The 12,957-nt window shown below is 39.8% G+C and overlaps 1 protein-coding gene across 4 annotated transcripts in view; it reads left to right on the top strand.

Annotated features, from left to right (window-relative positions):
- Nucleotides 1-5,847: 5,847 nt before the first annotated feature.
- Nucleotides 5,848-12,957, top strand: part of TAX1BP1 (Tax1 binding protein 1) — a 63,791-nt gene continuing 56,681 nt past the window's right edge. For 3 of the 4 annotated variants that reach the window (XM_086742588.1, XM_086742586.1, XM_086742587.1), the window contains exons 1-2: nucleotides 5,848-5,966; nucleotides 8,932-9,126. In XM_086742588.1, coding sequence (XP_086598714.1) covers nucleotides 8,950-9,126 — 177 coding nt within the window. In that variant the 5' untranslated portion in view covers nucleotides 5,848-5,966; nucleotides 8,932-8,949. Of the gene's footprint in view, nucleotides 5,967-6,152; nucleotides 6,270-8,931; nucleotides 9,127-12,957 lie in introns of those variants that run through there. The other variant, XM_086742585.1, reaches the window with a different exon arrangement.

Raw genomic sequence — 12,957 nt, forward strand, 5'->3', positions numbered from 1 at the left:
TCTAGAAAATATATGAAAGTTTAAAAAAAAATTGTAGGATATGTGTGGTAAAAAAATAGTTTGCATTTCTAAGTGATGCTGATCAAGTAAAATCAGAAAGATTGCATTACTTTCTGAATGTAAATTTGCACAACAAATCAAACATACTCTTCTCTGCACAATGTTAATCGACATGGTAGGATAACAGTCAGGGGGATGAATTAAAGATAAATTTTAATTTTAGCACTGTGCTTCCTAGTAATTGATTTGTACATAATCTATGTAACCATATGGTTATTATTTTTGCATAGAATTTAAGAACTCATAATGTAGGAATTTCAGAACTCCAGCAGTAGGAGAAGGTGAGAATCTCGACTCAAGATCTGTTGACCAAGGAGTTTTCCATACAAAGAGCAATGGAGTGGTTTAGACCCCTCTCCAAGCTGAATGTGGGGCTGTGGGGCAAAGCAGCGTGACCCACTCTCTGTCTCAAGTCCCAGGCCGGGCACAACCTCTCACAAGTGCACTGTGTCACCTGACAGCCCTTCTCCTCAGTGCCAAGTCAAACGTAAGTACACGGTTGGGTGGTATTGGCCTCAGCAGGGAGTTGTGGAGCAGCACCAAGCTCCCCAGTTCGAGCTCATGATGCAACAGATGCAGTTGCTTGGGGAGTCAAGGAGCAAGAAAAAACAGTAAAGTGGTGGAGACACAAGAACTGCTAGAGCCAGAATAGGGGAGCAGGAGACAGGATTAATACAAGGACTCAGACATCTTTAGATCCTTTGAGAAAAATAAATGCCATTATGCGAAAATAGGAAAGCTGCCAAGCTGCTTGGAGATACAGCATACAGACACTTCTGTGCTCTGTCAGCGGTGACAGCCAGTGCTCGAGGGGGACCCAGGAGGGGAGACAAGAAGCACGCTGTACATAGCTGTGGGAAGTGTCTGTCTTTCAGTCCCTCAGGTTTAAGCGCAGTGCCCTGAGGTACAAGAACTTTGAAATCTCATTGCTTGTTTGTTTCCTGCCACATGCAGTTTTCCTGCCCCTGAAAACAAAATGTTGGTCATTTGGGAGCTTCCTGTTACTTTCAGATAGCAAAGATAAAAGGCTGAGAGAAACAGTAAATCTACCAAAGCACACAAAACAAAGGTATTTACCTGTTCTACATCTGCTAAGATTTAAGTGACACCTACTCAGTGGTCATTTACATGCAGTTCTGTGTATGCTAGCAAGAGGTATGCTAGAAGGAAAAAACCCCTTGCAAACATCATAAATAAGAAATGAAACACTCCCCCAGACCTGGGTCTCCAGTGCACATACATTAATTACACACTGGAGAGTAAAGCCTCAGTATGTGCAAGCATTTAATTCATTATTTGCATTTATTAAAAACATTCCTTTTCACTTTAACAATACAGTAACCCGACAGTGAAATAACAGCAATTCAAATGCGGTCATTTACAGACATGCGGTTTCTTGTGCCCATTGTACGGTGCAGCGCTGCCAAGTCTCACACCTTAGCAGTAAGCTCTTGCTCTCTCCTCTCTCTGTCACACACATACATGCACACACATACAAAATTTACATGTCTGCTCTCACCTATACTCTTTTGGGAGAACCCACAAATTTCATCAATCTCACTCATACACATTTTAAAATCCTGGCAGCTTTTGAATAGCTTTTCTTCATCAGCTGCAATTAAGTGTTGGAAAAGAAATCCAAAATATACAGAGAGAGACTTTCTCCTTAATAGGAAATGTTAGCAATAGTATGTGATTTCTAATACGTTCCAAAGTTTTGCCACGCCATCTTACTGGAAGGCGAAGTCTGCATGCCCTGTGATTAGATTTCCTTAAACGCTGGGCAATTCAGTGTTGTCAGCCATAATATAAAACATTATTTATAACTATTTAACTGGTTTAGGACTATAGTTAATAGCTTTCTGTAACATGATCTTAAAGAAGTTGATTAAGTGTGCTTTACAGTGTGACCAGAAAGAGCTTCCGATTAGTGACATCGATATATATATTTTTTACATCTCACATGGCCCATAGTTTTAGAAGTTGGGAGTGTTGAAATAGGAGTCAAACCCAAATGAAATCAAATCATTAGAACCAAAGCACTTCCTTACCACACTTCATCAATATCATAATGTCATAGATTGAATATCCACAACACAAACTACCTTTCTCTGGTAATAAAACCTATACTATTTCTGTCATTCATATGAAGCAAAGATGAGCCTCAAGGGGAGAATTCAGGGCTGGATCCAAAACTCATCACGGCTTAACAGAAAGTAAACAAAAAAAATGCTAGGCTCTGGATCTGAGTGAAACTTCAAATATATCCAAGGTTAAACAGATGTGGCGGGGACCCATTTGTAATTTCAAGGCTATAAATTGCTAAAGGAGCTCACAGGTTTAAAAAGATAGTGTAGTTATGAAAATAGTAAATGTTTTCCAAATATGCAAGGCTCCCCAGGAGGCTGTAATTGCCACATGCTTCCTTTGGCAATTCTGTTCAGCTGCTTCCAGGTTTTATTCCTTGTTCATCTCGTGCCTGAAGAGATGGCAAAGAAAGTCCCAGTATAATTACAAAGCAGGGGAATTTTCATGTCCCAGACTGAATTTCAAACTTCTTTGAAATCTAGTAATGTTCAAATCCAGCTACTGCATTCACATACATTTTTACCTTATTTAATATTTCTATCAAAACCACAGTCTTAATTTGCCATCGTATATTTGTCCTTACATTTATGCACTTAAAAAATCAAGACACTAAGAAAAGGGTTCTGACAGGTTTTTATTTCTAAATAAATAGCCTGGTGAAATGTTTTTTGACAACAAAATGAAACATATATTCTCTGGGAATTGTACATATAGACACAAAAAGAGAGATAACTGATTTTTTTCAGCCTTAAGAAGAGAAGTCCACAGGGAGACCCTATCGCTATCTAAAACCAGCTAAGCAGAAGGCGTAGAAAAGATGGAACCAAAACTCTTTTCAGAGGTGCACAGTGAAAAGACAAGAGGCAAGAGACAAAACTGGAACATGGGAAATTCCAATTTGATATAAAGAAACTTTTTTTATGATTAGTGTTTTCAACCGCTGGAAGAGGTCCTCTAAGTGACAGCAGAATCTCCATCCTTGGAGACATTCAAAACGCGGCCAGGCAAGTCCATGAGTCTCCTTCAGCTTGCTCTGGAGGTCCCTTCCAACCTCCATGGTTCTGATTCTAGGACATGTATAGGCAGAATTGCATCAAAAAGATACTTTTCACCATTTTTTTTTCCTTTAAAAACCACCCAAATATTGGCTAAACATTGATTCTACATGCTTAGAGTACAATTCTGGTATACATTAAAAGTACAAGATTTGTTGTAAAATACTGGCTTGAATTAAGTTTCCTGTTACTGAAATCAATGGGGTTGGAAAGGTAAAAATCAAGTCAGAAGGAGATGGGATTACTGCCATCACACCTGTAATAAGCTTTTCTAATTAAAATAGTTTATTAGTGTTAGAGAGTTTCAGAAGACTAGGGATTCACTAGAAATGCTGATCAAACTTCTTTTCTGTTTTACAATTTAATATATTTTGCAGAGAATGACAGCAAAGATAGAAAAATAGTGGGTTTTCTCCCTACTCAAGAGCAAGTTTTCCAAAAGATGTGTATCACATGGATGAATTTCAGGACATAGTATCTCATGATCCCTGCCTAGAAAATTTAGACTGATTAAGGCACTCAACCATTAATTCTCAGAGAAAAGTGCGAGTTTCACCAGTTCCAATCACATTTTTCTTGATCCAAATCCTTCTTTATACCAGTACAAGCATATTGATTGTTGATCCTGAGATCACAGTGCACAACTTGTCCCTTTGGGTAAAGTCCTTCTTTTCCCAAAGGGGCAATAAGAAAATAAGAACAGGCTCTGCACTGTCTTTCTGTAGAATAGCTATAAATTCTAGAGGGATCAGATTGGCATCTAAACTTAAGATCAAATGCATACCTGAGAACACTTACTAAATCATACACTTATTTCAGGAAGAAAAGTTCTTAATTTGAATAACTGGATAAATATTTTTATATTATATATTATAACCACTATATCTATGTGGTTAAGATATATAGAGTTTAAAAATACATTTTTTTCCCCTGAAAATTGTGGATATTAGTACAATAAATGATTATTCTAGATTTATGTGTCCTAATATTTACACTGTACATGTGACAACTAGCACATGTAGCTTGTTTTACCTCTCACATATACATTTAGCAATATAAATATAACTTAATCCTGAATTATGACTAAACCATACCTAATGCTTTTGACGGAATGAACAGTTATGAACTGAGCATGGAAATACCTCAAGTTTCTTTAAAAACTCAGAATTGGGGATCATTTTTTTCTTAATTAAGAAAAAGAGTTTTTTTTCCAAGCATTTATTGTCAAAACTGTATTAGCTGCCAAAGAACATCTTTATTTCAAACTTCCCATTACATTCCCATAAACCAACATCATAATAGTGTTAAATGAAAGTAAAACTAATTGTTAGTCTCACCAATGTTGATACTCCCTAGCCAGTGACTGTAAACTCCAAGTTATTCTTGAGGCACAGCCCACATGAGAACAGTCTTGTGACTCTTAGACAGCCCTTTATCAGGTCATACAGAGCGAAGAGCAGCAAGGAGAAGAAATGGAGGATAGAGATAAAAAGAAATAGCTCTCCCCACCTCCTTAGAAATATTTATTGCTTTTCTGATTAATGTACCAGTTTAATTTTTCACTACAAAACTTGGTGTGGTCTTAAAGGTGAGAATGCTGCACATACACAGCTTGTGTCTTCTAAAATGATGTTAGTACAATGGAGGGAATTCATTGCTTTCCAGGGAAAATGGAATATATGGATCATAGAAGAGATTATTAATTGTGCATACGAATCAAAAGATTGCTTAGTAACCTTTGATACACCTGAGGCCAAAACAGAAGGAAGTATAATGAATAACCTTAATTACTTAAAAGGACAGTTTATGCTTACTGGTTTATGCTTACTTATGGTCCAGTTTAGTTTCATTTCTGTTAGGGCTGACCATGAAAAAGCTGGTGAACTTGTCAAAACCCTAAGTCAATAACTATAATAATTAATTCTACAATATTCTGTAGTATAATATTAATTCTAATAATATTATATCTCTCCACGTAACTTGTTGAGAATATACATGAGTAGTAGCAAAGAGGTAAAGGTGATCTTGAAGACAATTTGTGGTAGCAATCCACTCTGGGTGTACTGGGAGAAGTCCCGCACACCAATGACAGTTACTCATCACAATTTGTTGTTACTCAACCTTGTTACTCTGGTAAGTGATCTATGACTGGGCTTTGGATGAAAATCAAGTAGTCAGTGCGTTTATGAGGTAATGTACTTTCATGGAGATCCGCCAACGTACGCAAGCAGGAGAACTGTGTTGTAAGCATTCACGCTCGCTCTTATCTCACCCCTCCGTCGGCTTGGGAAGCCCTGCAAAGGCTGGGAGATTAATGGCGGTGACTTACAAGGCACAAAGTACGCTGGTGTTTTGGAAGTGGGACAGAGGAGGAGATGATTAAATTAGGGTAGGGGAGTATTATTGAGGTAATGCAACCACAACCACGAAGGGAGGGAACTGTGGTAGAGTGCAGGTGCACTTTGTGGAGGTAACAACTGCACGGCCCCCCACACGCTAGGAACACGGCCCTGGCCCGGGCCTCCCCTCCCCGAAAGCGTGCATGTGCCTGTGGGAGAGCGCGGAGGCCTGCAGGGCCTGACGCAGGGCGGGGTAGGCCTGCCCGGACCCCTGACCACCGCCGGCTCCAGCCACTTCCGCGCCGGCGGCCCGCCCCCGCGAGGGCAGGGCCGGGGCTGGAAGTGACGCGGGCAGGCGGGGCTGTGAGACGCTGATGGCGGAGGCCCCATGTTGATGTCCCAGGCGCCCTCCGCGCCTGTCTAGGTAAGGAGACCTCCCGGGCCTGGCTGGAGAGGGGACGGGCGGGTCTGACAGCGTCTTTGCTGCCGGCCTCCGGCAGCCGCTGGGGCGGGCCGGGCCGGGCCGTTAGGCCGCGGGCCTCGGTTCTGCGCCACTGGGAAGCCGCCCCCCCCCTTCCCCCCTCAGCTGTCTTGGGCCGGTCGTAGTCGGGCGGCGAGAAGAGGGGGAGCGGCGGGTGGCGCGGGGCCCGGGGCCCGGGCGGTCGTGCTGTGGGAGGCGGCGGGTGCGTTGCGAAGGCCCGGAGCAAAGGGGATCCGCGGCGGACAGGTACGGCCGCGCTGGCCGCTGACGGAGCAGGGGGGTAGGGAGGGGACGGGAGGCGGCCGGGCGCAGGCGGGCCCCGCGGGGTGGGGGAAGGCAGGGCAGGTAGGGGCCGGGGGGGGTGTCGGGTGCGCCCCGTCCCACCGGGGCCGCCGCTGGAGGACTCCGGGGGGAGCTGGCTGGGGTGGTGCGACTCGTCCTGCTTTTTGTTTTTCCTGCTTGACGAGATTTTCCTCCTTCCGTCATTCTCGGTGCGTAAAACCGAACGCGTCGTTCAGCCTCCCCGAGGGAATCGCTTGTCCTGTCAGTAGTGAAGCCTAAGCGTAGTTCTTCCTCCTTCTCCACCTCTCCTCTTTCCTAACCGGTAGCTGTGAGCTAAGTAAGCAAGCACCCAGCAGCCTCTAGACTATCCTTGAACTGTAAGCAGATCTCGGCTTCACCTAAGCTCCAGGGATTTTCCAGCTGGGGCACAATAATCCCAGATGATTCAGCTGGTCTGCACACGTTCAGATCTGTGAATAGTTCTGCTTTGGGTTTGGAAATCAGCCTTCCTTTACTGGTTTCACTGAGGCTAGTACTCAGCTGTGGTAGCTGGCAACCAGCGTACAGAAAGGTTTGGAAATTTTGGGGGTTTTTTCTTTTTTTTTTCTTTTTTTTTTTTTTTAATGTAATATGTGCTTAGAATAAACTATCCATTTTTAAAAATAGATCTATTTTGTAAAAACTTAAATTCAGTTATTTTTCTTAGTAATGCTTTATTTGCTTTTTTTGGTAGTTATCATGGGTTGTGAAAACTGAAACAGTCTGTTTCATTTCAATATTATTTGGCTTCAGATACTACTGAATTACTGAAAATGAATTTGTTGCTCTTGAAAAAAATTATGGCTGTTCTAGTTCTTTTAAAATTGTATAAACTGCTGCTGCATACCATTTGTAGTTCAGAGTGGATTTGAGAGATGTCTTAAATGTAATCCTCTTGTTTTGAGAAGTGTGGGAGTTTTCAGGGTTTTACTGTGCTGTAAAACTTCCTACGTTCTTCTGGACTCTGAAACTGGATAACAGGATTTGTGTGTGCCCTGTTGTCTGTCAAAAGTTGTCTTTTGATCTTTACTTAATTTCTTGCTTGTGTAAGTTCTTATTTTCGTCCTTTGTATCTGTTAATCTTCACAAGCTTGGCATTTTATCTTATTACTTGTGTTGTTCAGGGTACAAAACTGCTTTTTATTTAACATCTGATACATCAAAATAATATCATGGCTGCCTGCGTGTACTTCATGTGTTACACTAAATTGGGAAGTAATAAACTTAAAACATTGACAGCTTAAACCTAAGAAAAGAAAAAAAATCCCTGTTTACCATTTCCATGTTTTGAATGAACTTGTTCAAAACAAGGTTTACTTCAGAGTGCATTTTATTTCAGAAAACATGAGTTCTTTGCACTGGTGAAAATAAATTTTAAAAGGCTGTAGGAAATACACAGCCTTTAATCTTTGAACTCCTTGAGACTTGCAGTGACCAATCTTTTTGGGATTCGTTTGGTTTCTATGTGTATCTTCAATGGAAGTAATATATTATGTCACACACTTGGCAGTTACCTCATTCGAGCTGTGAATTTTCTTGGTCAGTATAATATTACTTTAAATAGCAATTGCAAGAATAGAATAGAATAGATGAGCCTTTCTAGAAATGTATTCGATATATAAGGCTCCAGTCATCATAATATCAAATATTTTAACAAACTTGTGATTGTAGCTTGACATCAAACACTTGGAACTTCTGAGTTGCCAATCTTACATTTTTGCCAGATGTCGCTGAATCTGACGAAGGAACATTCTTGTTCTGCTTGTGAAGCATCTTTCATTGCTGTAATTTTTAGTGCTATGTATCCTGAATGAGGTAGTGAATGGAAAGCATGATTAAAAGCTGTTGCAGTCCAGCTGATCAGTGTTAATCTGTCAAACTGCATGCATACCTAAATGTTCCGTCAATGAAGTCCATTATTTATGGTAATGAAGCTAAACATGCAGGGCTGGGAGCATATGTATTACAGTGAGAACAGGAAAAGATGCCAACAGACTGCTAGAGGCAAGAGAACTCTTTTGAAGAAGCAGGGAAGAAAAAACAACCACAAACCCCTCCCGTGTAGATAAACATTCTTGTTTTTTAAAAATGACGTAAAATGGAACTTTTTTACTTTTTCTAAGAGAGAAATAAAAACTTCACATATAAAAATGCTATGAAGAGCACTGAGCAGTACGGATTCTGAGAAAAGTTTAAAGTAGGGACACTGGAGCTTTGTTGCTCCTTCCCTGTCACATCCAGAACCATTAAGAATATTTCATTAAGTTAGAAGCCTACTTTTGTTTTCACATCACCGCTTTTATTTTCCACTTTCTGCTACTGTATCTGAGATAAAATACTGGGGGCATTCAGCTAAGCAGTGCTTTCTATCTCTGTGTCATCACTGAAATGACTGTCCTTTTATTCTGAGAGCTGATTGTTTTGGAGTGATGCAGAGGCAGTGCACTTTGGTGGACTTGCTCTATAGCTGTCTGTTTTCAGAACAGAGGAACTAATTGTTCGGTTTATCTGTTGTGTATATTTCAAATAGATTAATTTTTTTAACTTAACTTGTTTTTCCACTATATTGAAGTAGCAACTTCTACAGTTTTGTTACAGATCAATCATGTCATCCTTTCAAGAAGTTCCATCTTCAGCTAACACTTTGCAGACCTCCAATTTTGCACATGTGATTTTTCAAAATGTGGCAAAAAGTTATCTTCCGAACATGCACCTTGAATGTCACTACACTCTGACGCAGTTTATCCATCCTCATCAGAAAGACTGGGTTGGTATTTTCAAGGTAAGTAAAGCTTGTTTTGCCGTTTCTCAAATGTGTACGATCTTCTCTCTTACCGATTAAAGAAAGAAAGTGAAAAAATTTCAACAACAGTAAAAGCGCTCTTATAAACTTAAGTGGAACATCACTTAAGTGGTGTATTGGTTCCTGCGATTAGCCTGTGAGTTTTGTAACAGAGCTCAAACTGGAGATCAAAGCTAGAGGAATGAGTACGCTTTAAGTCTGCTGAAGTAAAGGGGAGGGTGTGATGCGGTGGTGTCATGCAGAATTAAATCAAGCTTATTTGAGAAGAGGTGCGTGGGCACGGAGTGACATTGTGGATAGGACTATATGAAGAGTGAGCCAGAGTAAGGGTGAAATGTGTGGAGAGAGAACAAAAACTAAGCTGGAGATATCCTGACCTGCATCTCTGGCTCATTTTCGTTGCCAGAAGAGGGTGAACAGTATAGATCACTAGCATTATTCAAAACAGACCCTTGAAAAAAAGGAGGAGTGAGGCCACATCTAAATTGCCTCGCATTAGTGATTTGATTTATTTGGAGTTGTTTTTAAAAATTAGTAAAGTTTCATTTATGGGATTAGAGATTTGATTAATTCTTACATCTGCTTCTATTTAAGACCTTGATCTATGTTTCTTTGTCAGTATAGCTCCTGGTAGATGATGCTTAAATTTCTTACTTGAGTGGTTAGTAGAAGTTTTGATTTCGGGCTTTAAAGTGATACTTCCGCAGTGGGAAAGGGAGAAAGGTAACAGATTATCTTGGTACTGGAAGACCTTTCCCTTAGAACTGTCCATTATTTAAGAATGTAAATGCTTGACTTGACTGTAATCTGCAGATCACCAATGGATTGGCCTTCTTAATTCAAGATAGGTTACTCTTCTGCAAGATAGAAGTATGGTGCTCTATAACGAAGCAGAAGCATTTTTAATGCTGTATACAATGACTGTGCAGTCACTAAGTTGTGCGAGGGAGGCATTAACATACAAAGAGAAATTTCTCTAACGGGAGGGTTTTAAAACTATATGTCTATGTATCTTGATTATCTGCGAAGTTTTGACAAAAAGTGTAACTGAGCACACTTAAGTATTTAGTTAACAGCATTAAGGAAACTTAAGTTTCAATAAAGATTTTTTTTTTTAGAGAAGGTGGAGTTGATATTACAAATAAGCATTTAAAAATTATTTAAATTTAACTTGAAAAATGAATGTTGTGGTTTAGTGTGTTGGTCTAAGTGAGGAAGGCAATAAGACAGGACTCCAAAAATACTAATTAGGAAAACTTAAAAAAAAAAAAAAAAAAAAAAAAAAAAAAAAAAGCATGAAACAGTTTTTCAGTGACTTTGCAAAATGCTGTGTATAATGTACATGTATCTTTGGTTTCATCTTGAATGTGATGATAGAGTTTGTAAACTATGATAATTTCTTAAACTATTTAGGTATGAGTTTTTATTCTACTTTTAGCAGTGGCAGGTAATACAGCTTTGGCAGTCGTTTGAGGAACGTGTTGAGCTGGCATAAGGTAGTACTACTACTGAAAGGAACATCATCATCTTTTACGCAGGGTAGGTTATTTCTTGTGCTTCCTTCTCTTTTGTGTGAAACAAGCTCTTGTGTGATGAATCAAATCAGGGAATTGATTGATGTTAAGACCAACATTTCGGGACTGGATTTTTAAAAATGGAATTCCCCAACTGAATTTCCAGTTCATGTAATTCTCATCAACACAAGGGAAGGAAGCATTACAAGATGAGGAAAAGGATGAAAATTGTTTCCTTTTTGTGACTATATCAGCTTATACTGAGTAAGTGTTGTGAATATGTTGTCTCAGCATAGTTACGTGCGTTAAATGGAGCCAGCTGTCCAACTGTATCTGTGTCAAGAAATACGTATGTATGAGTAATGTTTACAGTAAAATACATTTTAAAGATGTAGGTGTCTTGGGTTAGATAATAGACAGAAGTTGTACTGTACTGTGAGCTGAGTGTAGTTCTGGAGAACTGATTGTTCTTGACAATCAACGAACTAACTGGAGGTGGTTTGAAAACTGATGAACCAGGCAGAGGTTTTATCACTTGCCTTTATAAAACACATAAGGATGTGATGCATGTTTAGTAAAGTGATTTTCAGCATTTAGAGGAAAAAAAAAAGCAAATCTTGACTTAATTATGAGAATAATAATTAATGGCCATCTGTAGTGGCCTAGTATGCAAGGAAAGCAGGGCTTTTGCAAGAGAACTCAAAGCATTGATTCACTGACCACATACAGGGAACAGAAGTGTGCCTTGTCTTTCTGAGGTGAATAAATTGCTTAGAAAACAAACCTGTTTAAGCTGGTGTCATTTAACCTTTGCCTGGAGTTGCACAGAAAGTTACTAGTGTTGTAATAGTGAACACTGGACAGAAGGAAAAGGCATCTAGTTTAAAAACAAACAAAAAAACTCCAGCCAAAAAACCCTACTGGTAATTTCAGATTAGTACAGAAAATATGTGTGGAATAAGATTCTCCTCCTCATGAACATTGTGTTGTGTTTGATTCTCATGTTGACTTTTGTTCCATTTTAGGGGGCAATGGGTTCAACTATGTTCTGTCCTATATTTGCTCAACTGGTTAGCTAAGCATTTTTTGTTGAACTGAACAAAATCTATAGGTACCTTGTAAGTGAATTATTTTCATTTATGTTGCAAGCCCAAATACATTTCTTCAGTGGCAATGATGTCTTGAGTAGATATTGGTTATTTGTATCTTTATATTATCCTGTTTGTTTTGCTAGTCCAGCTAGTTTGTGCAGCTGCACAGTGAAATGGATCAGGAAAGTGATCTGCCAGGAAAATACAGCCCCTCCTCCCCCAGCTTTTACCACTTTGTTTCGCAACTGGTTTGGTTGTTCAGCTTGATCTCTGTGTGATGCAATGGGCAGCTGTGCTGGCATCACTGTGATGGACACAAGTTGACTTGGAAAGTGTGTGGGAGAAGGGCTATGCCTACTTTATTAATGTGGCTGCTTAATTTGGAATGACAGTTGAAGCTTCTTTTTTGAATCTTTTTAGAGTTCTGTTCTGAAGACCAGCTTTTAAGGGTTTGGCTTGTCAGTTAGTTTCCTTTTTAAATGGTAATAGGGCTAATAATTCCAGAAGCAAAACCTGATTTCATTTACTGACTCTTAATTTCTAGCTTATGAGTTTTTAAATGTTTCCGTAGTATGCACTACGTGTCTAATAGACTTTTTATTCCATGTATGTTTGCATTTGTGATTGTTGAAGTTGCCATTAGTGTTGTGCAACTTATGTGAAAAAGTGATGTTAGGAATGGAATCCTTGGTAGGAGCTATAAACTGCTTATAATAGTTTTTCTTTCACCTCTCCTATGAGGACAGCCTGAGAGAGTTGGGGCTGTTCAGCCTGGAGAAGAGAAGGCTCTGGGGGGACCTTATTGTGGTCTTCCAGTACCTAAAGGGAGCTTATAAGAAACATGGGGAGAAACTTTTTAGTAGGGCCTGTTGTGATGGGACAAGGGGTAATGATTTTGAACTAGAAGGAGGTAGATTTACACTAAATAGAAGGAAGAAGTTTTTTACAGTGAGTATGGTGGAACACTGGAACAGGTTGCCCAGAGAGGTGGTGAATGCCCCATCCCTGGAAACATTCAAGGCCAGATTGGACGGGGCTCTGAGCAACCTGATCTGTTTGGAGATGTCCCTGCTTCTTGCAGGAGGGTTGGACTAGATGACCTTTGAAGGTCCCTTCCAACCCAAACTACTCTATGATTCTATGATTTCTGTGTGTCTTATTGTACTCATGTATTCATCTATATATTTATGGCAGAACTTCATTTT

This window comes from Chlamydotis macqueenii, chromosome 2, assembly GCF_036417535.1.
Source record: "Chlamydotis macqueenii isolate bChlMac1 chromosome 2, bChlMac1.mat, whole genome shotgun sequence".
NCBI classification, from domain to species: domain Eukaryota; kingdom Metazoa; phylum Chordata; class Aves; order Otidiformes; family Otididae; genus Chlamydotis; species Chlamydotis macqueenii.